Genomic DNA, 27,775 nt, shown 5'->3' on the forward strand with positions numbered 1-27,775 from the left:
CCAAACTGTCTGTGGCAGCCTTGAACACATCCCAGTCTGTAGTGTCCAAACACGTGCGAAGCTCCTCCACAGCCTCACTGGTCCACTTCTTAGAAGTCCTCACAGCAGGTTTGGAGAGTTTCAGCCGTTGTTTGTAAGCAGGGATGAGGTGAACCATGACGTGATCAGAGTATCCTAGAGCAGCGCGGGGCACGGCTCTGTAGGCTCCACTGACCGTTGTGTAACAGTGATCCAGCGTCTTCTGCTCTCTCGTCGGGCAATTAATAAACTGTTTATATTTGGGTAGTTCCTGGCTCAGATTTCCCTTATTAAAATCCCCCAGGATGATCAGTAAAGAGTCCGGGAAGGTTCGCTCCACATCCAGAATCTGCTCCGCGAGCACGCGCTGGGCCTCGTGCGTGTCCGCGCACGGAGGGATGTAAACAGCGGCCAGAATGAATGAAGTGAACTCACGTGGAGAATAGAAAGGCCTACAGTTAATGAAAAGATATTCCACGGCGGGAGAGCAGTGTTGGGAGATCACAGTCACATCCGTACACCAGGCGTTGTTGATGAAGAAACAGACACCTCCACCTTTCGTCTTTCCCCCGGAGAGTCCCCGTTGTCTGTCCGCGCGGAGGAGTTGGAATCCCTCCAGTTGAAGCGCACAGTCCGGGATACGCTCATTGAGCCATGTCTCCGTGAAGCATAAGACGCAAGAGGAAGAGAAGTCTTTGTTTCTCCTCATCAGCAGCGCCAGTTCGTCCGTCTTGTTGCTGAGTGAGCGAACGTTAGACAGGAAAATTCCAGGTAGGGGCGTGCGAGCGCCGCGTCTCCGGAGGCGCACCAAGGCCCCTGCCCGCTTTCCTCGTCTTCGGCGTCTCACTCTTTTGGCCAAAGAGTGAACAAAATCTACTGCAGGAACTAAAAAGACCGGCAGTAGATCGACAGGAGTGGTAGTTCATCTTCAATGTGAATTTTCAAATTTACTTTTCACACGTGATAATTTTATATTTTACTGGACAAGTACTGCTTGTGTTAACTGCCCTGACCACACGCCACGGGTAGAGGGCGCTCTTCCAGAACACACCCGGAAGTAGACTTTTGTTGTTAGCTCCGTGAGGCTAATGTTGGAGCTAACGCATGGGAGCTAACGCCACACTGAGCGTAAACAGTCTGTAAAAATGTCCTATAAACACCAGGCTTTGCGCAATCTGGTGGTGGAGAGGCTCGCTGTTGCCGCAGATGAGATTTTTGCGCTTTTTGAACGAACATTTGCGGAATATGAAGAGGAGGTTCTGCGGTCTAAATTACTACAGGAGACTCGAGTGGAGCTAACCGGGTCTGGTACGAGCTGCTCGATCAAAGGAGCTTTGTGTCAATGTTATTTTACCAACGCGTTTAAAGTTTGAATTAATGCAGTGTTGGTTTATTAAGAATATATCACACAATGCTCGTCCTCATATTGTCTGCTATTGTAGCATCTTTAAAGGATCATATTGTTTCAGAATGAAGCTAAAGTATGTTGAAAGGCTTTGACAATGATTTACAAGACGTAAACTGAAAATAAAACCAGTACTAAACCAGGAATGAGACATAGACAAAACCTGAACTTAATCAGGTCCAATGCACTATACTAAACCAGTACTAACTGATAGAATAGAAAACCACCTGTCTAGTCTCATAATCGTTTTGTTGCTTATCTCCATTGGAATAAAATGACTAAGGAGTAACATTGTCCTTAACATTGATATGATACAGTGTTTCCCATTAATGCAGGAGACTATGGTGACCCACAGCCTAAAATAAACTTGACTCTATATTGGCTTAACAAAATTCAACTTTGTTGCTCATTGAACTTGCATAAGCTTATATAAGAGACTACACCAATCAAAAATGACTGCTTTAATATTAAATATAGGCAGTAAACGACATTTATACTCCACAAATTGAATGAGTTTAAATTACTCAGATAAAAATAATTTGTCCCATCATAAAATCTATGGGAACCACTATGATATACATAAAAAATACAAGAGAATCTTTCTTTGTCCCTCAATGGGGACATTTCAATGACTATGTTTATATGCATGCCAAAATCAGTTTATTATCTGATTGCTGGACCTTTATAATTATTTAAATGACTTGCAAACTGCATAACGTGATGTGAGTAACCAGATGGACCATAGTACGAAGGAAATCTGATTATTTTGCTTTTTAATAGGTGTATAACTTCAAAAATCTGATAATTTGATTTAGAGTTGTGCATGTAACCATAGCCAGTGTTGCATTTGGCAAAGTACATCAAACACAGTAGAATGAAAAGTTTCTAAAAATGTAAATAGACCTTTAGACCTTTAATCTACTAAATATACTTTGATTGAAATAAATCTTATGTAACCCCCGTCAAAGATTTTTTAGATTTTTCTGACAAAGATTTGCTATTTTTGTTTTGATAATAGGATTCTGTTTAAAGTTCACATTTTAAATGTGCTATATTATACAACAGTGAGTTTTACACTATGTTATAATATTGTTACCTTCTCAAAAACATACCTGGAGTTGTGTTTTGTTTCATTCACGCGTTTGAGTAATCTTTTATTATTAGTCTGTCCACATCCCCAAAGCTCAAAATGCTCATTTCCTCCTTGTGAGGTCACATAATGTTAGTTTTCAGGTTAACAGCTACCTCTTACTTTAAGATCAGTAGAGATAAATTCCACCTTTTAAACCTGCTGTTAACCCTTTTGGTCTCGGTTGTGTTCTCACAGTTGCCCAGCTTTCGTCTGCGTCTCCAGATGTGCGCCAAAGTCCCGAACAAGCTGAAAAAGAAGCAACTCTGTGCATCAAAAAAGAGGAAGAGCCATCTGTCGAGTTCCCATTCACTCCTCCACCTCTGAAATCGGAAGAACATATTGACAAATCTGCATTCCTACAAGAAGAACAATTAGGAGAGGAGAAGAGACACAAGCCTATTGAAGAGCAGTACGAAGGAGAGGAGCCCGGCTGCAGCTTGGATTTAAAATCACAAAACAACGAAAAATCTTACAGCTGTTCAGACACAGACGATTCTGAGAACTGGGAGCCTTCAACCAAGAGATCAACCAAAAGTGATGGTCAGGATTCTGATTTAGTTCTTATAGAGGACTCAAATACAGGTAGAGATGATGATGACAATGAACTGCTGTCTTTCTCAGACTTTTCTGGCAACGCAAACAATATTCATTTACAGAACCAGGGATATTTTAATCTGTCTGATTCTCATATGGCAACAAACGAAGAGCCTTACACGTGCTCAGTTTGTAGTAAATATTTTAGTCAGAAAAATCATTTGAAGCGACACATGCGATCTCATTACACAGAGCCATTTAGGTGTTCAGTCTGTAGCAAAGAATTCACTCAGAAAGCTCATTTAAAGCGACACATGCATTCTCACTCAGAGGAGAAGTCTTTCAGCTGTCCAGAGTGCGGTTTGAGGCTAAAACAACAGCACAACATGCACCGGCACATTTCGGCTGTTCATAGAAGGGAGAAACCTTTCAGCTGTTTGTTCTGTCAGAAAGCCTTTGCCCAAAAGAGTGATTTTATTATCCACATGAGGACTCACACAGGAGAGAAGCCTTTTGTCTGTACTTACTGTAGAAAAGGGTTTCGTGTCAGGGCATCTCTCAATAAACACATACAGAAGAGCCATGCAGGTGCTCAGAACAGATGAAGTTAAATGTAGGGAAGTTGGAGGAATAATGGTTTGTTAGGTTAGAATCCCGTTATGGTAATTTTACACTATGTAATCTTTCTGGTGGTCACCTGCTTGTCTCCATGGAGATGTTATTGCTTCGCCTGGAATGTTCCACAGTAGTGATGCACGGATCAGCTTTTTTTTCAGACCCAAATTAAAATCCAACCCGACCCACAGGCCTGCAGAAATGGGTTCAAATGTTGTCATCGACCCAACCCTAACTCAGGCATATTAAAACTGTCTGGCATGCCACTGTAGCTGGCTGTTGTTTCTGCGAGACGTATCCTCCAAACACATGACTTTGCATGTGTAATGTGTTAAAATCATGCTTAATTTTACTGTTTAGATTCAAATGCACTATTTAGGATCCATTTGAAATGCCTTTATTCACACAATACAGTGCAGAAAGTGAAACCCACCCGGACCCGCTTTACATATTCTCATTGAGCTAACCGACCTGTGACATGGGTTGACCCGTGCACCACTATTCCACAGTATGGCATTCAACTTGACTATCGTGCATTTATTCAATACAGTTGTTTTTATTGTAAAATAAGTCCCTAAACACCTACATTCTTACTGTGAACAGGGATGCTTCTCCACAGACCAGACCTGTAACTTGACCCTAATGGCCTTATTGAAATAAATCTGTTTAAAGCCATACTGCAGAAAATTACAGGCAATGCAACAAGCCAAAAATGAAATTACATTTAACAAATATGTGGTGTATTAGTTATGGACAAAAGTATTGTTTAAATTAAATATCTACATATATCAAGGGTTCAGAATTATTAGGGCACACATTTTTTTCTTTTTTTTTTTTTTTTTTTTTGCTAAAATTGAGTATAAAGTAAACCCAATGTCATAAAAATATATATATATAAAAAAAAAGACAGTTCACGATTCATGGTTTAGAGTAATGTGGACACCATTTTGAGGACTTTTGACCGCTCAAAAGGCCAAATATTATGTTTTGAATTTTTACGGCAACTATCTCAATTTTCCCCTCTTTTGAAACTCATTAATATCCAAAGATGTGAGTTGTCGCCTCTGTGTCCTGCAGATGTCTCATTGGTGAAACGCGAAGAGGAGACACCAGGCTGTGGCTCTGATTTGATGAATCTACAACCAAAAAGTGGGACAAAAACTTCAGACGGCTCTTCTGACTCCTCCTCTGAACTGGAATCATCTGATCCAAAAAAGACTGAAACCAAAACAAAAGTTCAGAAATCAAAGCGAGACCGTAAAAAACTCGACCCAAAACAACTCAAATGTTCAGAATGTGGGAAGCAATTTAAGCGACCGGCCTATTTACGCAAACACATGTTATACCATAGTGATCCATTCTCCTGTGACATCTGTAGCAAAACGTTCAGGTTCAAGTCGCAACTAAACACTCATTTAAGAATTCACACTCAAGAGAAACCCTTCAGCTGTTCAGTTTGTAAGCAAAGGTTCAGTCAAAAGTATTTCCTAACCAGACACATGAAAAACCACAGTGATGAGAAACCATTCAGCTGTCCAGAATGTGGTTTGCAGTTCAGGCAGCAGTACAATGTGTCCCGTCATATTGCGGCGGTGCACAGGGGCGAGAAACCATTCAGTTGTCCAGTTTGTAAAAAGGCTTTCGCACAGAAACAAGATTGTACCACTCACGTTAGTCTTCATTCAAAGGAGAAACCTTTCATCTGTTCAGTCTGTGGTAAAGGCTTTGGGGATAATGGTTATTTGAGAAGGCACGAACACAAGCACAAGACTCGGGAGAAAAAGCAAAACTTAATTTATTGTAATATTAGTAATTAAAGATGCACTGTGTAACATTTCTGGTTGACAGTCAACTACGTGCTTGTCTCCATGACAATATTGCTTTGTCTGGAATGCTTCACTGTATTGTATGGAATTATTCCCCATCGAGACAAGGAGGTGATGCCACTAAAGGCCAATTCAGATCTGTGCAGAGGCAACCCCACTCAGTTTTTTTAATAATAATTGTTTTTGCAATAAAAATGACTGTAATGAAAAAAATGCTGTTTTACATTCCAGTCAAAGTAATAACCATGGCAGTTACGCAGTGCACCTTTAAAAAGCAGAAAATACATTAAATGAATACAGCTTGTTTTGGAAGTATGCTAATATTAGGCATTTTGGGGAAAACATTGCAACAATAATGGAAGAATTATTAAGCTATACAATAACTTAAGATGCACCCACTATGTGCTTATGTCTGTTGCTTATGAACGATGCTTAATGGAGGACTTTTATCTGTTTAAAGTGATGCTGATGGCAAGCAAGAAATTAGAAGATGATTAAATCTAGAGATGGGTAGTACTCACATTTACTTGAGTACCTTTAAAGAAATTGTACTTTTCAGAGTACTTTTCTAGCCACATACTTTTACTTGTACTTGAGTGATATTATTATCGAAGTAACAGTGCTCTTACTTGAGTAAAAGTTGTGGTTACTCTTCCCACTGTGAGTCTACAAGTGAAAAAAGCTTTGTTGACAATATGAAATGATTTGAAAGTTTGTACTTCTTGCACCGCTCCTTCTGATATGATTAATTTTGTCTCATTTTTGTGTTTATCCTTTGAAAATGCCAGCTTTTGGACAATATGGTTTTGTCGTTCCAATTACATTAAATTTAAAAAAACAGTTGTTACATCCCAACAGTTACTCTTTAAGTTACTCTTACTTGAGGAGTTTTCTGAAATACCATTTGCTGGAGTAATTTCCTGGACCACTACTTTATGCTTCTACATGAGTAATATTATTCTGAAGTAATATTATTTTACTTTTACTTTAGTACAATTTTCTCTACCCACCTTTGACTAAAACATGACCCATAAAGATTGAAAGAATGAATGGACATAATGTTGGAATCTCATGATGGAAAAATGATCTATTATTTGAGAGGGATACATTTAGTTTGCTGATAAACTGGAGAAACAATAATAAACTGAAATGGACTACAAAATTACAAAGCTCACTCCAATGTTTAGGCTGACACTGTTGTAAATTTCCTATGATTGTGTGTTTTGTTTTTGTAAAATAAATGAAAAATAAAGTCAATTTGTAAACAATTGTCCTGGTTTGAAAGCACTTTAGTCCTGATGTAGACTTATTTTGGTCCTGTCCTAGTCCTTGTCAAGTCTTGGTTTAGTTCTAGGGTTTTCAAGTGGTGTCCGTGCAGGGGAAGAATACTATCTGTTTAATTAAATCTTTGTTTATTTTGCAGACATTCCACCAGAAAAGTTACACAGTGCAACTTTAATAAGAAGTACCAGTATTTGAGTACTATCATTAACAAGAGTCTCTTTTTTTTCTTCAGTTGGATACTAGCAACATCTGTCTCATGTTGAATTGTGTGGTCCATGGGTGTATACTAGTCCATGTCTTATACTTGTTCTGATACAGCTCCAGATCATTCTAAAGTTATTCAGGAAAGGTTCATTTCTGTCCTGTGAATACGATTTTTTTTTTTTTTTAAGTCTCATTCACTGTACACAGATTTTTTAAAGTCTCATTCACTGTACACAGGTATATACTTTGCCTTTTTAGTATCAATACCTGCTCAAATGAGTATCTAGTTCCTGGTATCGATTAGTATCCGATTTTTAATACTTTTGACAAACCTTATCATGTAGCCTACTTTCTCTTCAAAACCAACTATCACAGTAATATTTGTCTGAGGTGAAATAAGGTTTCTTTACTCCCCTTTCTTCCCTCCACAGTCTCTTTCTTCTGAGGCCTGTCCCTCGTTAAAGTGGCACCATTGGTCAGTTTCAAAGGAGGCCTCTGCTGTGAAGAATAACACGGGTGGTAGAGTAGCCAATAATTGTACTCAAGTAAAAGTAACAATACTTCAAAATTATATTATTCAAGTTGAAGTACAAAGTAGTGGTCCAAGAAATTACTCAAGTAAGAGTAACTTAAAGAGTAACTGTTGAGAGGCAACATCTAATTTATAATTTTAAGTGAATGTAATTTGAAGGACAAAACGTTAAATAATGCATAAAAGCTGGTATTTTCAAAGGATAGACACAAAAATGAGACAAACTAAATCAGATCTGAAGGAGCGATGCAATGCAAATGTTCAAATAATTTCATATTGTTAACATAAAGCTTTTTGCTTATTTATACTGATAGAAATGTTGAACTTTGCCAGTTTTTGTTTCATGTGGATAGGCCCAGTAATTACAGAGCTATTAATCATAAACCAATTCTACATCTCTACAATCTGACAGTTAAACAGCAAATTCCACTATAGCATCCTGTTCTGTCCAGCTCAGTTTAAACTATAAGGATTCTTAGGATTCTTGCATTGTCATAATATAAAGCGTATTTTTGAACCCTAATTAACATACTTTTGTCATTTAAGCCTTACACAGACAAACTTTGCTTCTAGTTCAGTATTTTTGGTGAATAAACCGCTGCCACGTCTGCAGAGATAACACAGTAAACACTTAAAAAGTGACGAGAGTTCGCGGGAAAAATAAATCCGCCAAAAACCACAACTCGACCTGACGTCACTTCCGCCTCACGCTCAACCAATCAGCGCTCAGATCTAGGGAACGTGACGACACTGGGGACCAATCAGAGCGCGGCCGCGGGAAACACTGCTGATACGAGAGCGTTTGTTCGGGAGGTTTTCGGCCATTCCGCAGCGAAAACTGGAGCAACGAAGCCCCGAGAAGAGATCAGGGACGTGATCAACTTCTTCCACAGACGTATAGAAACGCACAGCAATTTTACAATAAGGTAAATACGTTTAATTTATAGATTTCTGATGTTTTACCACAACTTTGTATCATTTTGCAGCCCGGAATCATACCCTCCCACGAACTTATGTTGTTTCTAGCTCTAATTATTTCAGGTTAACTTTAATATGTTTATTGAAAAACTTTGTAACATAAACGCACAACAGTTTTACAAGTAAATCATTATGTGAAAAACGATAGATTTCTTAAGTTTTTGAAAGATTTTGTAGCACTTGCAGCCGGAAGTTGGTTTCTTCATTAAATTGTCTCAAACTTTTAAAAAAGATTACAAATTGTTTCATATTTTACTTTCTTTGTAATGGATGAACACCCCTTAACATTGTAATAAGTCTAGAGATTTATATCAAAGCAGATCACTGATAATTTGTTGTTGAAAAAAAAAAAATGCTACATTGCTAAGTTGTCGCTTGGCGCCATTGCATTGTTCGATTGTCCCGATTACGACTTTCTATGCGGTATCGTCTTATTGTCGTGGTTTGTTTGCTAAATTATAATGTTTAAATGTATAATCTTTGAGGGCACATGCAGTTTAAGTGAGTCATTTAAGTTTTTAATGCGAAAGGTCTCGATGGGGACACGTTTTTCCTCGGGTTGTTCATGTACATATTAAAGGGGGTTAACAGCTGTTTAACATAGGACCATTAAAACACAATCTGAATGAAAATACTCTCGTCTTTGTCCATTCAAGCGTTTTAAGATTTACAGAGGAGGAGGGGACGTTATTTTGTAATTATAATTTGGAGGACCGAGCCTCAAAATAGCCCTTGTAACATGTTTAAGCAGGGAAGATACTTACAATTTGGATTTTATTTTATTATTCCCTATAAACTACTAGAGTAGTTGAAGCAAATGTTTACTCTTATGCAGATGAAAATTAACTATTAGCTAAATCTGATCTGTGCACCCTGTCCTGTCAAATAGAAAATGTATAGTAATAAAGGCTAAAATATAATTTGTTGATGAGCACACAAAAGTCAGTGCGGGAGATCCTGTAGTCTGCAAATTTCTTCCATCGTTGTATTGGAATCGGCATATAGTATCAAGTCTAAGTTAGAAATTTTAGTATTATGACAACACTGGTTCCATCTGTCATTTATTGAACTGAGTTGATATAGCAATTATCGTGACTGGCCTTGATGGGGGTTTAACGTTTTTCTCTCCCCCCCCCCCCCCCCCCCCCCTCTTCTAGAATGCCCAGCACTCGCTCCGGGGGCCGTGCTCAGCCTCAGCTCCAGTTTCCTCGTCGTAAATCCTGCCGCACTTCCACTCGCTCAAAGAAGACAAACCTGGACAAATGTCCTGCTCCGTCTCCAGTGAAATACCTGCCCAAAGATGAGAATGTCCCACTGTCTCCACAGCAGCCTGAGGCCAAACCTGTTCTCCTCTCCCCAAGACGACCGGTTGAGCTTCGCTTGTCTCCACGTCGACCAGTTTCCCTAACGCCTCTGTCTCCACGGAGATCGGTTCCAGTAAAACTTTCGCCTTCGTCTCCCAGTCTACAGCCCAGGATCCCATTGAGCCCCAGGAAACGCACAGGTGAGGCCCAAGGCAGCTGTGGCTACTGACAGGTTTCACACTACATATTGAGTGAGGTGTTTTGAGGTGTCAAGCACTTTATATTTTTGGTGACCTTGTCAATTGTATTTACCCAAAGATCATAGCTTAGAACCTTTGGATCAGTGAACGAACACTCTACCAACTGACGTGTCGCCCAGTAACTTAAGTTGGTGTATTTTGTGATTCAGGCATGTTTTTAATGAGGGAACAGCATTCTAACATGGTAGAAAGCTGAATTTTGCACAATACCCGCTCTTTAATTTATAAAGATATAGATGGACAAAATTAAGCACTGTACGTTTTTATTTCAATTGGTTTAGGGCTACATACGTTTTTTAAAAATCTCTAAGTAACTCTTGTATTTCCAGGAGATGAAAACGGTTGTAACCTGTCGACACCGGGCTCTCCTCCGAAACAGAGCAGACCTTCCCCTCTGTCCTCTCCACGCCGTCTGGCTTTTACAGAAAACTCGGAGAATTCGCCTTCTCTCGCACGACGTCAGCTGATTGTGTCTCCACGGAAATCACCGACCAGCCCAGTTCCCAAGACATCGCCACGGAGGCAGGAAACGCCCACAGGAAGTCCACAAAACTCCAAAATTGGGTCTGATAAGAAACCACCGGTGGTGCGGCTATTTGCTGACAGTAAGAACAGTTCATTATATTTATACCCAAATAACTACGTGTCTTAGTTTTAATTTTTAGTATTGTGACAACACTATTTCAATACAAAGGAATAGACTCAATACCAATTCCAGATACCACAGTGATAATAAAAAAAATATTTAGATAATAGAATGTGATTTTCAATGTTCATTTATATTACCATGTGGCTTTATATCTGTGTAATCTGTCGTCCAGGCAGACAAACCTAATTCATATTGATCTGCCCAAAACTTGAACATTTTGATATTTTTCCTTTAGTATCTCTCACATATGTTGCTCTTATTGTTTCTTCCCCAGAGGCTAGATTCCTGAGTGTGAAACAGGCTCTCCACACTGCAGTCCCCGAACGTCTATTGTCCCGCGAAACCGAACGCACTGCCATCCGACAGTTTTTGGAGGAAAATGTTTTACAGAAGAAACCTAGAAGTCTTTACATCTCTGGAGCACCGGGAACAGGGAAAACTGCCTGTCTCAACTGTGTACTACACGAGATGAAAGTGAGTAATTGGGATAAACTGGTGGTGGTGGTGAATCGTGAAGTAATTAATTGGGTAGTTCTACAGGTGGAGGACGGGAGGGCATCTGACATAGGGATGTAGATAGACGGGAGGGCATCTGATACATGGGAATATTGAATTATGGAAGGGCATCTGATACATTTTAACCCCTTGTTTTCCTTTGTAGTCGCAGTTGTCCTCGGTGCAGACAGTGGTGATAAACTGTATGACACTACGCAGTTCACACTCGATATTTTCACTTCTGTCTGAGAAACTGAAGTCCTCCGGAGGTCAGAGTGGAGTACAGAGATTCCTCACTTCTCCTGGACGTGCTGTGTATGTTTAACTCATTACACTTGTACTAGAGCTCTTTTCTTTTCAAAAATAAAATGTCTTAAACAATTTTCATGAAAATAAACAAGATATACATCTCTGAACATGGCTAACCTGATAACCACAGCATTCCAAATAGGAAATGAGCATGGGCATTCTTACGGCTCCATTGACCCTTGTTCAGTTCACTTTCTCTCTAACTGTTGCTGTCAGGAAGAGGCTGTTGACCTGGCTTCTTTCTCTTTTCATTTTTTTTAGTAATTAGGAAGGGTGACTTTATTGTTAAATTTGTAAAATCTGTTTTTCAGGTTGTTGGTGTTGGATGAGATGGATCAGCTGGACAGTAAAGCTCAGGACGTACTTTACACAATATTTGAATGGCCTCATCTCCCCAAGTCCCGTCTCTGCCTCATTGGTGAGTCACTATTAGTCAAGATGACAACCCCAAACTGTCAATCATATTTCACCTGACTCTCCTCTGTATCCTCTTCTCTATGTGACTCTCTGTTCAAGTTCATTGTTCCTCTTCTGTACCGTATATTCACTCCTGTACCATATATTTTCAGGTATTGCCAATGCTCTGGACCTCACAGACCGGATCCTTCCTCGTCTCCAGGCTCGCCCTGAGTGTCGTCCCCTGCTGTTGAACTTCCCACCCTACAGCCGCCAGGAGCTTACAGCCATTGTACAAGACAGACTGACCCAGGTAACCGGGCTAATTTTGATATTTCATTCAGTAATTGGGTTTTGGGCAGGATTAGGCTATTATTCATTTGCAAAGTAGCAGAATTTTGTTCACAAAAAATATTCCAAACATACCTATGTAACTAGGTTCTAAGTTTAAGTGAGTGTTCTGCATGTGTAACTTTTTAAAAACCTTGCACTCTGAGTGGGATTGCCTCTCCACAAACCTGACTCTTATTTGAAAGAGTGTCTTCAGCTTGTTTCCATGGACGTGTTGTTTTTGGCTACAATCATCCAAGGCGTTGACATTCTACTTCTAGAAAGTGACATAGTGCTTCTTTAATTATCAAAAGAACACTGTATAAAATGTATTTATATAAAAACTAACTGCATTAGGACTGAGGGGGAAAAAGCTTTTGGTTATTTTGCTTTCCAAAAATGGAATACATTTCAAGGATATGAAAACTATAAATTGGTGCCCCTAATGCATTTAGAATAATCTGATGATAAACATTCATAATCTCACCTGCACCTGTTTTTAATGTTTTAAATGCACCTATGCAGTAATTTGTTTTTCATGAGTTCCCAGTTTAGACAATAGAAACAAAACAGTCTGGTGCCATCATTCTGCTCTCCCTGTATTAATAAAGATAAAACGAAATGGGCAAAAAATGTTTTAAGAGAATTTGTGATTGTTTTTCCAGGCGTCTGCTGAGAGCCTCCTCGATGCTTCAGCTGTTCAGTTTTGTGCTCGTAAAGTCTCTGCGGTTTCTGGAGATGCCCGAAAGGCTCTGGACATCTGCAGGTACAACTCTAAAACTGATACTTAAACTGTACTAATCATACTGATAAAGGAACATGGGCGTTTTCTACTGACTTAGTGTGCAGTATCTAAATGAATCAATTGATGGAGTCTTGGTCGAACAAAATGTGTATTAGTAGTCTAATCATTTTATTTAGATAATGATATATATGGGGCAACGGCAGAAAGAAGTTAGTGAGTTAGCTGAAGATTTATTTATATGTAAAGACGGATTGAATGTACAGACCCTTGCAGGTGTAGGCTTGTGCAGTTTGGGTCAGATACATGGAGATGCATAAGGTTTGGGAACTTTGCCACATCCCCTCCCTCTTTACTACATTGATCAATTGGTCGACTAAACTACAGCTCTACCAGTATCTCTTACCTTATGGATGTGTTTTTCAGGAGGGCCGTGGAGATGGTAGAGTCAGACGAGAGGAAGCGGGCGACCGAGGCAACGGCAGAAGCAAAAGGTGAGAGCTTTGTCTACTTGATTTGGTTTTTCATTAGTTAGTAAAAATATCAGTATTTTAATAATTTGGTTTAGCTTTATTTTTTATTTTCTTTATTTGTAACTTAGGGTCACTATATAGCTTATTGTGGTCTGCCCCCTGCTTGTTTCCATGGAGTTGATTTTGCCTGTAATGTTCCATAGTATGGCATTCAGTCTTGTATTTATTTATTGCTAGTGCTCAAAAATACAAAAATGCCTGGTTAAGTGAGTGTCTAGTTTAGATCATTTTTGGTCATTGAGTTTTCCTATACACAAATGTCTTTTTTTTTTTTTTTTTTCCCTGTCAGCGTCCCGTGTGAGTGTCCCTCAGGTGGCCCGGGTCTTGTCTGAAGTCTATGGAGACCGAATGGCAGCTCAGACTGAAGGAGAGACGTTCCCTCTTCAACAGAAGCTTTTAGTCTGCTGCCTCCTGCTGGTCATTAGGAACGGGAAGAGCAAAGAGATCCCCCTGGGCAAGGTACCGCTGGACACCTGTTAGTCGGCCCATCACGTTAACACATTGTGAAATCATATATTGCTGATGAAAATCTATACTATAAACCATAATACATTCTACCCCTAATACAATAACTCTAAAGTAGTAAGTAGTATCCCCAAAAACTCCTCTAAATGAGCAACACTGTTAAAAACATGGACTAAATGAATAGCAGAATGAAACACTTTAGCAGTTAGTCTAGTTATAATAAGCCATAAAGCTATTTTTCTATACTGTGATAGAAATTTAAGTATAGTCATGTTGTGTATTTAAATGCATTTGATCACATGAGTGAGATCACATCAGTCTGTCAGACCCAGACTAAACATTAACATGTGTGAAGGCTCTGTCTCCATCCCACAGGAAACTCGTTGTTGTAATACCTGGCTAACTTCATTATCTCATGGGTGTGAAACAAAAGTAACTCTGCTTTGAAATGTGTCATTCTGGTATAAAATAGTCAGAGCTCAGATGCTCAGGGTTGGTTGGGTTGTTGAGACTTGGACTTAGAGTGAGAGGGGAACTGGGGAGAGGCCGGGAGACTACCAGTCTGTGGCCAGGGCAGGCCTGGGCCCTGTCCTGTCTGTATCTGCTATAACAAACAATAAACTTTTTTTCCTGTATTGCAAAACTCACCGAGCTTTGTAAATGGATTACTTTTCATCTAGAACTGGAATTTTTTTTCCACAACAATACCATGATAGGAATTGAGATGTAAAGGGTTGAATAAATGACTAAAACTACCCACAATAAATATCGTTCCATCAATAATGAACAAGAAGTGAATGTGGAACTCAAAATTTTTTTGGGTTAAGACTCTAAGAAGCTTTTAACTGGTATGTATTTACAGTGCAGTATTATGGACTAAAATAATTGCAGTTGGAGAGAACTTTAACCATTTTAAGGCAAACTAAATTGGTTGGTACTGGGGACTGTTCCCTCCTGACCTGACACTCGAGCACTAAACTAAATTATACCTTCCCGGTACCTTTCCATCATTAAGTCGATTTAATCTTGTTTTTGTCTCTCCTCCAGCTCCATGAGGTGTACAGTCGGCTGTGTGCCCAGAGACAAGTGGGGGCAGTGGGGCAGAGCGAGTGTTTGTCCCTGTGCAGTCTGCTGGAGAGTCGAGGGATCTTTGCTCTGAAGAAGGCCAAGGAGGCGAGGCTCACCAAGGTTTGTAAGATTTGCAATTTATGTTTTAGTAAAGATTGTTCAAATGTCACATTTTAAAGAAATGACCGATGAACTTACACAAGAATCACATTTCAGAACATGTTTGTACAGATTTAAACTACAGGGTTAGCAGTTTTGATGCAGAATAAGAAATTTTGCTTCTTCAAAAATGACGATGTACAAAAAAAACAAAAAACTAGTACCGTGTGGTTTGTAGTGGTCCAAAGTTATTGCCTTATGCATTCTGAGCATCCCCGTTATTCACGTCAATGAGTTTATCATAACTCCCAGAGACCAGAGTGGTGTTTTGCTGTCATGGTACTAGCATGCTAACCATGCACTTCCTGGTTATTGGACACTAAAACTTGTTTAGCATGTCTTGCTAACACTTAGATTTTGAGGTTTTATCCCAAGCTCTAGGCCTCAATTGATCTTGCGGTTATGATTGCAAAATATTAAAACTAAATTGTCAGAAAGAGGTTTGAGACAAACATTTGAGCAGATGGGACCAGATTGGATTAGAGATTCAGAGGAGGAGGGGGTCGGATGGGTCAGAGGAGGAGGGGGTCGGATGGGTCAGAGGAGGAGGGGGTCGGATGGGTCAGAGGAGGAGGGGGTCGGATGGGTCAGAGGAGGAGGGGGTCGGATGGGTCAGAGGAGGAGGGGGTCGGATGGGTCAGAGGAGGAGGGGGTCGGATGGGTCAGAGGAGGAGGGGGTCGGATGGGTCAGAGGAGGAGGGGGTCGGATGGGTCAGAGGAGGAGGGGGTCAGATGGAGAGGGGACATTAAACAAAAGTAGAAATTTATTAAATGTTTTTTTCCAATTTAGATTTTCCTGAAGATTGAAGAAAAAGACGTGGAGAACGCTCTCAAGGACCGCACTCTTGTCGGGAGCATTTTAGCCAATGGACTCCCGTGAAATATTTTTTAAATTGTATTTTGAAAATCTGCTTATTGTGTTGAGCTTTTTTAACATTTTTATCAATCTCATTTTTGCTGAGAATCTGTACTGTTTATTTTTATGAATTTTTATTTTTGTCTTTTTATTTTGCTCTCATTTTAAACATGTAACATTTTTACTGTAAATAAATGTACAGATGTTTTGAAAGTTACATTTTTTCTGTAATGTTGTTTATTTAAAACGCTGGATAATTTCTATATTTAGGTGAGGACTAGAGCTGCATCCTCATCCCTAGTGTTGGTTTTATTGGATAAATGTTTTTTATTTGATCTATCTAATATTTGACATTAATAATTTCATGCATCTGATTTGACTCATGAGTAAAAATGGAAGAAATCTAGCTAAAGATGTTTACCAATATGTGAGTCTAAGGAATAAAGTATTGGAGAAATGTGTATTTTAGATACTGAGCTAAAATGGGCATGATTGTATATAAATATGGCTGTTTGTAGTGGGAAAAAAATCACATGGGATTGAAAAACATTGCCTCTCTCATTGTTTCTGCATAAACCCACACTCAACTGTTAATCTGAGATGAGAGAAATGTCATTTTGTTTCTAAATGATGGATGACCAATAATTAAACAAATCTGAATGGGCCATGATGTTTGGTTCTGTCTCAAGATGCGACGGAGGGTGATGACCAGACTGATATCTCTGTATAAAAATACAGGGAAATCAGTCTGGACTTGCCAGTCAAACATGATGAGCATTTGACATATTTCACACTAATGATGCTCTAAACTTCCCTCGTCTTCCTGAATGATGATTAAATGAGCTGTTTGTTAGCACATGCAACACGCTAGTTTATATCCCAGATATTTTCTTGTTTTTACAATACAAATTTTGACAAATGAACAGCCTTTTTATGGATTTAACTATTAACAGATATTTTCCAATACAGATTTTATCCACCACAGCAGCTCATTCAGCCTGGAGGTTGGCCAAAAATTATACTCAAGAGTAATGGTACTTCAAAATAATATTCAATTACAAAATAGTGGTACAAGAAAATACTCAAGAGTAAAAAAGTATTTCGGAAAAGTACTACTCTAAGTGTAACTCTGGGGATGTAACATCTGATTTATAATTTAAAGTTTATGTAATTTGAAGGACAAAACACCAAATGCACATGATCTGGTCATTTTTGTGTCTATGAAGCCACGAAAGAAACACAAGTATTACATTTGTTTTCATATTGTCATCATAAAGCTTTTGTCTCTTATAAACTTACTCACAGAGAGATGAGAAGCCACAATTAATGTTCAATTAGGAGTAAAAATGTGCTGCTAAAAAAGTACTAAGTGCTCCTCACCTCTGTACACAGGATACACTCACACATTCAGGGTTTTTGTCCCAGAGGAACCCCAAATGGAAATTATGAGACGTCCGTGGAATAGAATAGTTTATTTTTTATATAACTATAGTGAATAACAACATGTTTTTCATCAAAACTTAAACAACTCAAATCAGAAGCTTAACTCCTGCGTCAGTCCTTCATAAGAAATAAACATTAGTATTTTAACATGTCCAGGAACGGTTACTTCACATAATTAATAAATTATGGTATGATTTGTACAGATGAGCCATGGAAATGTTCAAAATTTACAGTTCATTCAATCTCTGACCACAAATCTTAACACCTGGATGACTTTTGTTTTAAAATTATAGTATTTAAACATTTGATTTCAAAGTAAAAAAATCTAAATAAAACACAAAATCATGCTTATAAAAATGCATAACTCCATTTACAATATTGCATGTAATGATACAGACTTTACAATAACTATGATACACCTGTCCACATTTTGGCCAACAATACTTATTTTAATTTTAGCACATATTTAAAATCTCATGAAAATATATTTTGCTTAAATCCACGGTCTACTTACAGCAACACTAGTCTTTGAGGATCAACTTTGTGTGTACATGCGTTTGTGGTCATTGGTTAAAAGAAATCTACTTAAAAGAAAATGTCACGGTGAACAGCAGTCTACGGTCCCCTGCAGTTTGAAATAATGAAGAAGTTTAAATACTCCTGTTTTATGATAAATCACATCATTACAGGCTCAAACTGAAGTCAAAATGTCAAACTTGTATTCGTCGGTTATCTGTAAATACTTCCATTTTGGGACTGAAATCTCCCTCTTCATTTCTTTGTTTTTTCTAATGTACAACAGTTTTAAAAAGTCCTATATTACACAAAATTTACTCATGTGAGATTCAAACTATGTTATAATGCTGTTACATCAAAAATAAACCTGGACTTGTGTTTTGTTTCATTCACACATATTTGAATAATCCTTTTTTTTTTTTTTAACCTTTTGTTCAGTAAAGACTGGCAATTCCTGGCTGAAATTAAACATCTTCACTAGAATCATTTGGATAAACACAGTGCAGCGCCTGTATTACCACATGACATCACAAGGTGGAACAGTGTTTTCGGTTTGAGAGAAAACCTGACCCTAAATATGCACGGTTTATCTGTTAAACGTGTGTGAATAAAAAAAATAAAAAATACACAACTCCAGGTATGTTTGTAATGAGGAAACAACATTATAACACAGATGAGAAAACAGTGTAATATGAGCACATTAAAATCTTCTCCCTCCATCTCTGTTCTCCTCTGTTTAGTTCATATTGAGTCGTGCAGCTCGTCCTGTGCTCCGGCCTGGTCTCCGTGTGTTTTGATGTGTCTCTTTAGATGACACTTATCCCTGAATCTTTTCTTACAAACTGCACAGCTGAAAGGTTTCTCTCCTGTGTGGGTCCTCATGTGGATTATAAACACCGTCTTCTGCGCAAAGGCCTTATCACAAACTGGACAGCTGTAAGGTTTCTCCCCCCTGTGCACTGCGGAGATGTGCCTCAACAGGTTGTGCTGCTGTTTCAACCTCAATCCGCACTCTGGACAGCTGAAAGACTTCTCCTCTGTGTGTGTCTGCATGTGTCGCTTCAGATTACATTTCTGATTAAACCCTTTCATACAAACTGAACACCTGAACGGTCTTTCCTCTGTGTGAATGTTCAAATGCTTCTTGAAACTGGAATTGTTTCGACACGGTTTGTTGCAAATCGGACACCTTATTGGGCTTTGGTTGTTGTGGATAACTACATGTTTGTCCAAAAGTTCCTCGCTTTCAAACGCCTTAGTACAAACTGGACAACTGAAAGGTTTACGTGCATCTGAATCACTTCTTTTCGCTTTCTTACCCCCCATTTCAGGAAAGAACAAGCTTTTATATAGAGCTGGAATGTTGCCATCGCCTGTGTCCTTCATTGGATCCTCATTTGAGCCCTGTCCATCACACTGGCTGGAGATTTCAGAAGTAGTCCCCCATCCTTCATCGGATTCATCAGAGTCTGAACAGCTGAACGGTTGGTCCTCCTGTACGTGATCGGCTCGTAAGTCCACACTGCACCCGGGCTCCTCCTCTCCCGCTGCCTCCGCTCGGATCACAGCTTCGGCTCTGGTCTCCGGGGCAGAGGAGGGATTAGGAGGAGGTTGATGAAGGAAAGATGGATTATTGGTATCCTCATCCTCAGTTTTGACTGGGACCGGAGGAAACAGGAAGTGATCATCTTGGTCTTCCTGTGGTTGTTGGTTTCGGTTATCTGCAAAAAAGAAAATGTAATATTAGAGGCAAAATATACACATTCATTTTTTATTTAACCAGGAAGGTGACTAGTGCTGAGCTGTAGTTGTGATTATACCGACAAACACTGTGTTTCCATTTGTATTGTATTTGTATTCCAACAGTATTTGAAATTCAAGTCATTCTGAAAAATTGACAAAACACTGAAATATAAACTGACAAACTAATACAAGAATCACATTCAGAACATGTTTGTACAGATCTAAACTACAGGGTTAGCAGTTTTTATGCAGAATAAGACAGGAGAGTTTGTTGTTTGTGGAGGAAATGATGGTACTTCAAAATGAAATGGTAAATATGTAAATAAAAATGGTTTTGTTTTTTTCACACTCAATCAGGATGTCCTTAAGTCCTTAAGCAGCTTCACTTTAACTTTATTAGTGTAAAGTGTGTATTTATTTATTTTTTATTATTTATGTATGTATTTATTTATTTATTTGAAGGACAGTGTGCAGATACATTAAAAAGATGGCTGCACCAGATTTAGCAAAATGCTAATTTCCATCTGTAGTCCTTGGTGTCACAAACATTAAAAACAAAACAATTCACATATAAAATGTACATATAAAAAGTGCAATACAAAAGACAATGTACAAGTGTGCAAAATTTTCAATACATAGTGCAAACTACAAGTTATTAAAGTGCGAGACATGCAACAAATATCAAAATAAATACAGTGTAGTCGCTATCAGATGATACCCACGAGGGTAGCATCTGATAGCTCTGTACCTTATTGGTATTATAAATGTAAACAAGACAGTAATATGACACTAAGACAGTACAATAACACTCATGATTTGGTCATCTAGTGGCCATCAGATGGTACCCACGAGGGTAACATCTGATGGCCGAATACCCATCTGGTATAGTTAGTGTGGGCAGGACTGATGGTCAAGAAGCCAGTTTTTGACAGCCTCTGAAAAGCTGTGATAATCTGCTATGTTCTTAAGATTTTCTGGAAGCCCGTTCCATTCCTTGATGGCTTTAAAAGAGAAGGCAGATTGAGAGAAAGCGGACTTTCTTGTAGGAACATTGCAGACACCCCTAGACACGGACCTTAACACTCTGCTTGTTAGTTGAGAGCGAGGCTGTACATAGGTCTTTAGTGGGGGTGGGGCAGCATCATGCAAGATTTTATGTACCAGGCGAATATCAGAGTACCTGATCAAGTTGTCAAAGCTTAATATTTTAAATTTGTCCAATATGTAGCAATGATGGTAACGTCTGGGCTTTTTATCGAGGATTTTCAACGCCTGATTATGCAATGATCTAAGAGGATTTAGTACTGTTATTTTGGCTTGAGACCATGAGGAAACACAATACAAAATGTGAGATATAATCATAGCATTGAGATAAGATTTTGCTGCTTTTAATGATAATGAGCTTCTAATGTGTTAGAAATTAGCGATGTTGAATTTCAAGACATTACAAACCTTTTTAATGTTTTTTAAAATTAAAGGTAGGGTCTAATATGATTCCCAGGTATTTAACTTCGACATTTTTAATCATGCAACTATTCACATAAATATTTGGACATACACTTTGACTTTGTTTGTTTGAGAAGTACATTGTAACAGTTTTCTCAGTATTCAGAGTAAGGAAAGATTTGTTAAACCACTCTATTGCTTTTACCATTGCCACAGAAAGCTTAGCTGCGGCAGAATTTGCGTCAGGACCGTGTGTAAGGAATACTGTGTCGTCAGCGTACATCACAATTTCTACATCGTCACAAATAGAAGGTAGGTCGTTGATGTACAAGCTGAAGAGCAACAGCCCCATAATGGACCCTTGGGGCACACCTGCTAAGCAAGTAGTAAATGGAGATGTTTTGTCATTTATCCTTACACACTGGTGACGATCTGCCAAGTACGACTGAAACCAACTGACAGTGTTTCTTGAGAGTTTGAAATTTTGCATTTTTGCCAACAGCACTGAATGGTTAACGGTGTCAAATGCCTTATGGAGATCCAAAAAAATAGCCCCAACCACCCCTCCCTTGTCCAGACTAGACTTGATCACCTCAAGCAAATAGCAACATGCTGTATCCGTGGAATGTTTTGACCGGAAACCAAATTGCATTGGATGCAACATATTTCTGGTCGAGGTGGTCAATAAGTTGTTCCGCAACAATTTTTTCTATGACTTTGGAGGCCACAGGAAGCACACTAATAGGTCTATAGTTCTTGATATCTATACGATTTCCTGATTTAAAAATAGGTGTTACAATAGCTGTTTTAAAGGAGTCTGGAAACACACATTCACGTAACGACTGATTAATGATGATTAATTATGTGCATAATTGGTGCTGCCAAAATAGTCTTATGCTTCTTTAAGAAAAGCGTGTCAAGTCCCCAAGAGTCTTTTGCTCTGGAGTTTGAAAGTGATTAAATTATGTTAATGACTTTGTCTTCTCGGTCACACGGGAGGAGCTCGGAGTAGAGCCGCTGCTCCTACACGTTGAGAGGAACCAGCTGAGGTGGCTCGGGCATCTGCTCAGGATGCCTCCTGGACGCCTCCCTAGGGAGGTGTTCTGGGCATGTCCCACCGGGAGGAGGCCCCGGGGAAGACCCAGGACACGCTGGAGGGACTATGTCTCTCGGCTGGCCTGGGAACGCCTTGGGGTCCCACCGGAGGAGCTGGAGGACGTGTCCGGGGTGAGGGAAGTCTGGGAGTCCCTGCTTAGACTGCTGCCCCCGCGACCCGGCCCCGGATGAGCGGAAGAAAATGGATGGATGGATGGACTTTGTCTTCACTCACTCACTCCGCTCTTTCCCCGAAAGTTTATCGATACACTTCCATAGCATTTTGCTGTTGCCTTTAGCCTGTTTTATTATTTCTAAGAAAAAGTCAGCTTTTGCCTTTCTCAGCAGCCCTATAACTTTGTTTCTAAGACTTTTAAAAATCAGCTGATCCGTGGTCAGCCTTGACTTGAGATACTTTTTTAAGGCAGCATCTGGTTCCTTCATTAAAAGCCACACCCGCTCACTGAGCCAGGGTAAAGTTTTTTTACTTTTAAATTTTCGTGGGGCAGTGTTTTTGTAAATTTAGAAAGAATTTGAACAATAGCATTTTTAAGAGTGCTGCAAGCCTGCTCAGTGTCCTGACCATACACTAAATCAATTTGGACAGTGTTTTTTATTTCATCGTCCAAGAGCTCCATGTCACGCTTTGGGATAATAGATATATATGATTTTTCTCGATTTTGATTTTTATAACGAGATTTATTAAGCTTCCTTGAAGCCAGGGTTAAGTTATGATCCGACGAATCAGTAATTAATTAATTAAATTTGTTAGTAAATATCAGATCTAGCAATGTTTTTGTGGAGCTGGTTATTCTAGTTGGATTCTTCATCATTTGAGTAAGATTAAATTGTTTGGCTAAGTCCCTTAACTTGTTAGAGCGCGTTATCGAACCATTTCAAATTAAAATCACCCATTAAAATGGTCTCCTTATTGTTACAGATTTTAAGTACCTCTTTCAACCTAGCAAAAAATAAATAAATAAAATAAAATTATGGGTCTTTTATGCCATGATCTACTCACTACATACTCACTGTTTGCGGCTCTGATCAATTCAATATCAAGATTGAATTTTTTTTTATATTTGTGAGATTTTAGACTAGAAAACAAGGATTCTAGAGGCAAGACATTTTTCTTTTGTCCAATGTGGCGTTCAGAGACAGAAACAGCCTGAACAGAAGTGTGAGTGGGAGGAGGTCAAAGGTCAGAGAGGAGGATGGTGGTGAATGATGATATCCTTTCTCCCTGTGGTGGAGAGATTGTCCTGTCTCCTCCTTTCTGTGAGGCGGTTGTGGGTTAGACTCCTGATCTCTCTGAGTGTGCATGTCCTCCCTGTGTGACTGCGACTGAGTGGTTATCTTTGTGGGTCGGTCGATGGAAATACTAAATAAATCATTATGATGATTCCACAAACCAAAACGTAACCAGGACTGAACCTGTTTTTAACGTTTTAAAAACCTGTATTTCGTCTTTACTAAAGCCAAAATCGTCCTAAAAATCCGATTAGTGCTGGATTCTAGCATACCCTCTTTGTGCTGGACTCGCGGCTGCTGCAGATTCTTGCGCAAAAACTCTTCTTCATATTCCGCAAATGTTCGTTCAAAAAGCGCAAAAATCTCATCTGCCGCAACGACGAGCCGCTCTACCACCAGATCCCGCAGCGCTTGGCCTTTCAAGGACATGTTTGCGCAGATTTTCGGTAGAACCAGGACCAAGAAGATCCACGACGGTAGCCTCTGCAGGACCCCGGAAAAACACAACCGGACCCGGGTCTACGGCGAAGACGGTGGCGCCCCCTGTCGAGGGGAAGGACACGTGCACTGGAAGGTTTGTTAAGAATGAATCTATGAAAATAATAATACTAATAATAATACTGATAATAATAATAATAATAAATACACGTTTGTTCCAATTATGTAATAAACATCATCAGTTCTATAGTGTATTCTCTGAATTGGAAGGTATGTTCAGAATGAATGAATACATGAAATAAAATGTGTATAAAATGAGTATTCTCTGGATGGGAAGGTATACAATGAATAAATTCCACACAGGTTTGTTCCACATATTTAATAGAAATTATAAGTTGTACATTTTGAAATGTTAGTTTTGATAACAGATAAGTTATTCTGACATTACAAAATTATTTAGGCAAAGTTGAATAGAATGTAACTTTTCTGTTGGAGGGTCCTTGACCTGCTTGTCTCCATTGAGATGCTCCATAGTATGCCACTAAACCCGTTTACCTTGCATTTATTCAACTATGTGTTTTTATTTCTCAAAAACACCTGGAAAACATGCATTCTTACTGTGAGTTGGCTCGTCTCTTCACAGAAATTGGGCTGGTGGCAGCACCTGCTTATCTGCCATATGAAGATTGCAGGCAAAGTATATTATATTTCCATAAAGACAAGCAGGTTGTGGACCCTCTAACAGAAAAATTACATAGTGCATCATTAAAATCTAAAACATGAGTTTCTAGGTCCTATATTACACAAAATTGACTTAAATTATGAGCTTATTATGAGCTTTATGCCATGTTATAATGCTGTTAACCTCAACATAAACATAAATGCAGTTATGTTTTGTTTCATTCACACATGTTTGAGTAACCCCATTACCTTTTATGTTTTGTTGAGTATAGACTGGAAATTCCAGGGCTGAAATTTTGCAAATGAATCTAGTGAAGGTGTATGGAGTTTAAAAACAGCTGAGCATTTCCTGTATTACCATATGACATCACAAGGTAGAACAAAGTGTTTTCTGTTTAAGAGAAGAATTCAGCCTAAATATGCAGGAGTTATGTGTTAAACATGTGTGAATGAAATAAAACTTAACCCCGGGTATATTTGTGGAAACAACATTACAACATAGATCAGAAAAAAGCATCATATGGGCTCTTTAAATAACATAACATCACCCTCTTGCTTTTAATTTACGTGTTGCTTTTCTTACTGGGACATCTCTCCAAATGCCTCCTCAGATACTTCTTACAGTTAAAAACTTTATCACACATGGAACAGCTGAAGGAGGAGTCATGCGTGCTCCTGTGCGCGATCATTTCACTTTTATCCACAAAATCTTTCTTACAAACCCGACACCTGAATGGTTTGTCTTTGCGGTGGACCGTCAGATCATGCTGGTTGTAGTTTTGCTGAAATTTGAAGCTTAGACCGCAAGGAATACAGTGATACGGTCTCTCACCCGTGTGAACTCTCATATGCGACTTTAGATTTCGTTTCTGAGGAAATGTCTTCTTACAAACTGAACAGGTGAATGGCTTATCCTGTTTATCTTTTGCTCCTTTGCTAATAGATGTTGGGGATTGTTCGTTTCCTTGTTTCCCTATGGATAACTCACTCTCACTCCATCCATATTGCATATTTTCAGGATTTTGATAATTGCTGTTTAAAATATCTTTGTGTAATTCCTCATGAAATCGATTTAAAGTTTGCCCATTTGATTTTGTTTTCCGCTTGGATGCAGGTTGCCAGTCCTCTGAATTGTCTGTGTCTGAACAGCTGTAAGGTTCCAATTCATTCATATCTGAGACCATGCTGCAGCCTGGCTCCTCTGCACCATACAGCTGTCCAGTAGTGTCTTGGCTATGCTCTTCCGTTGGTTCTTCTTGGTAGAAACATGACTTGTTGATATTTTCTTCAGATTTAAAATTGAATGGGAGTTCCAATGGTGTTTCTCTGTCTTCATATTTAACTTCAGAAGGCACCAACATAGCCTCGACACCTGCAAGGCACAATGTACTATGTGGTTAGGTTCTGGTGTTGTCATAGTACTAAAATTTTAAACTCAAGTTTGATACTAAGTAATAGACTTGATATTCACTACAGATTTCGGTACCACAATGATAATGAAAAAACACTCTTTATTTAGACAACAGAATGTGAATTTTTAACATTAAATTGTAGTACTTTCTTTTATATTACCATGCAGTCTTATATCTGTGTAATCCAGGTCATGTAAGGTGTAATCATTCAGGTAGGTGCCATGCTAGTTCATGGGCATATACTAATCTATGTGGTCTTTTACTTGATACAGCTCAAGAAAATTTTAAATGAAAGGCTCATTTCTGTCCAGTGAATGTTTTTTTAATATTGATACAAAGGCACAAAATGAAAAGGCCTTTATACAATACATACAATAGTAAATATCTCTGTAATGACTCCTGGGCTTATACAGTCTATGATCCATCCAAATGACTGACACAAAGTTGAATGTCTTCTCTATCAAAAATCAACTAAGGTGAAATATTAGGATTTCTTTTACTTTTCACTGTAACCTTGCTACAATTCTGACTGTAGCAGAAGAGAGAAGTTAGTGAGTTAGCTGAAAATACAGAGTAGTAGTAGAATAGTTTTGACAGCTTTTGCCACAGCCCCTTTTTAGTCGACTAATCGATCAGCAGGACACAACTAATGATTGTTTTAGTCGACAATATTCAATAACCTATAATATAATTTCTGGTGCAAATCTTACAAAAACGTGATTCCAGGTGTTTTTGGCAGAGCCTTGATAATAAAAACAAGAGAAATATGCCCCTAAACTCCCGTATTAACTCTAAAACAGTAATACCTAGCTCTGAGGGCAGTCGTTGTTGTGTTTGCAGCTCTCCTCGGGTCTCTTGGTGTAATTTTATGCGCAAATCCTCCTCATATTCCGCAAAGGTTCTTTCAAAAAGTGCAAAAATCTCATCTGCCGCAACGACGAGCCGCTCCACCACCAGATCCCGCAGTATCTGACTTTTCAGGGACATTTTAGGGACCGTTCTACTGTTTTAGCAAATGTAGCTCAAGCGTTAGCTTCTCAAGGCTAAAACAAACCGGAACAACAATACAACAGAGGAGTGGAGAAATGAAGGAGCAGTGTCGCCCTCTACTGGTCACAGGTCAAATAAATGCACATCATTCTGCGCTGATGCAATCTTTTTATGAAATCCTCAGTCATCTCTGGGCAAAATTTAACAAAAAAAAAACCACAAACACAAACATTGTTTTTTTTTTTAAATCAACTTTACACGTATAATTTACATTTACATTTTATATTATTTGTGTGGCCCTACCATGTGTCCAAGTCCAAGTTACATTTACTTGTGTCAGTTTTTAAAGAAAAGAAAACCAGTTTCTAACCAGTATACCAGCATACCAGTGACATTTTCATTGAAGTAACAGTACTATTACACGAGTAATACATTGTATAGTGAAGGGCTGATCAATTATTTAAATTAATACAGTTCACCTCTAATTATTAAAATACAGTTGATTTAAAACTGTAATAAATGTCTTAATACATGTATTATAAAACAAAAAATGCTGCTTTATATGAGGCATTCCCTATACATGACATAGATTCATAGAGTGAACAGTGAACTGGTTTCTAATGGGATTAAAGCATTAGTCACTTCAGCACCAACCAAAGATTAAAC

General features: G+C 38.8%; 4 protein-coding genes across 6 annotated transcripts; 2 read left to right on the plus strand and 2 right to left on the minus strand.

Moving 5' to 3' along the window:
• Positions 1–1,045: 1,045 nt before the first annotated feature.
• LOC117370020 (zinc finger and SCAN domain-containing protein 26-like) lies at positions 1,046–6,810 on the plus strand. Of its 2 annotated transcripts, none has more exons than XM_055223968.1 (3): positions 1,046–1,326; positions 2,751–3,137; positions 4,782–6,796. In XM_055223968.1, the coding sequence occupies exons 1-3, from the start codon at positions 1,164–1,166 to the stop codon at positions 5,519–5,521; spliced, it is 1,290 nt and encodes a 429-aa protein (XP_055079943.1). In that variant the 5' UTR covers positions 1,046–1,163; the 3' UTR covers positions 5,522–6,796. The 2 variants fall into 2 exon arrangements, with proteins under 2 accessions (XP_055079943.1, XP_055079948.1); XM_055223973.1 differs by having other exon boundaries at positions 1,092–1,326; positions 2,751–3,095; positions 4,782–6,810.
• Positions 6,811–8,375: 1,565 nt separating this feature from the next.
• On the plus strand, positions 8,376–16,759 carry cdc6 (cell division cycle 6 homolog (S. cerevisiae)). Of its 2 annotated transcripts, none has more exons than XM_055223964.1 (12): positions 8,376–8,476; positions 9,686–10,032; positions 10,422–10,697; positions 11,016–11,215; positions 11,403–11,551; positions 11,857–11,963; positions 12,115–12,254; positions 12,937–13,037; positions 13,440–13,507; positions 13,836–14,005; positions 15,059–15,199; positions 16,029–16,759. In XM_055223964.1, the coding sequence occupies exons 2-12, from the start codon at positions 9,687–9,689 to the stop codon at positions 16,116–16,118; spliced, it is 1,788 nt and encodes a 595-aa protein (XP_055079939.1). In that variant the 5' UTR covers positions 8,376–8,476; position 9,686; the 3' UTR covers positions 16,119–16,759. The 2 variants fall into 2 exon arrangements, with proteins under 2 accessions (XP_055079939.1, XP_033824925.2); XM_033969034.2 differs by lacking the exon at positions 8,376–8,476 and adding an exon at positions 8,932–8,951 and having other exon boundaries at positions 16,029–16,122.
• A 792-nt stretch (positions 16,760–17,551) lies between these two features.
• Positions 17,552–24,114, minus strand: LOC129456514 (zinc finger protein 786-like). The gene is made up of 2 exons (XM_055224061.1): positions 23,861–24,114; positions 17,552–19,774 (listed from the first exon to the last, which is right to left on the minus strand). Exons 1-2 carry the CDS (start codon positions 24,015–24,017, stop codon positions 18,795–18,797), a joined length of 1,137 nt encoding a protein of 378 aa, XP_055080036.1. The 5' UTR covers positions 24,018–24,114; the 3' UTR covers positions 17,552–18,794.
• A 282-nt stretch (positions 24,115–24,396) lies between these two features.
• On the minus strand, positions 24,397–27,193 carry LOC129456515 (zinc finger and SCAN domain-containing protein 21-like). Its single transcript, XM_055224064.1, has 2 exons — positions 26,926–27,193; positions 24,397–26,079 (listed from the first exon to the last, which is right to left on the minus strand). The coding sequence occupies exons 1-2, from the start codon at positions 27,104–27,106 to the stop codon at positions 25,271–25,273; spliced, it is 990 nt and encodes a 329-aa protein (XP_055080039.1). The 5' UTR covers positions 27,107–27,193; the 3' UTR covers positions 24,397–25,270.
• Positions 27,194–27,775: the final 582 nt, after the last annotated feature.

Source organism: Periophthalmus magnuspinnatus, chromosome 1 (assembly GCF_009829125.3).
Source record: "Periophthalmus magnuspinnatus isolate fPerMag1 chromosome 1, fPerMag1.2.pri, whole genome shotgun sequence".
In the NCBI taxonomy this organism is placed as follows: Eukaryota; Metazoa; Chordata; class Actinopteri; order Gobiiformes; family Gobiidae; genus Periophthalmus; species Periophthalmus magnuspinnatus.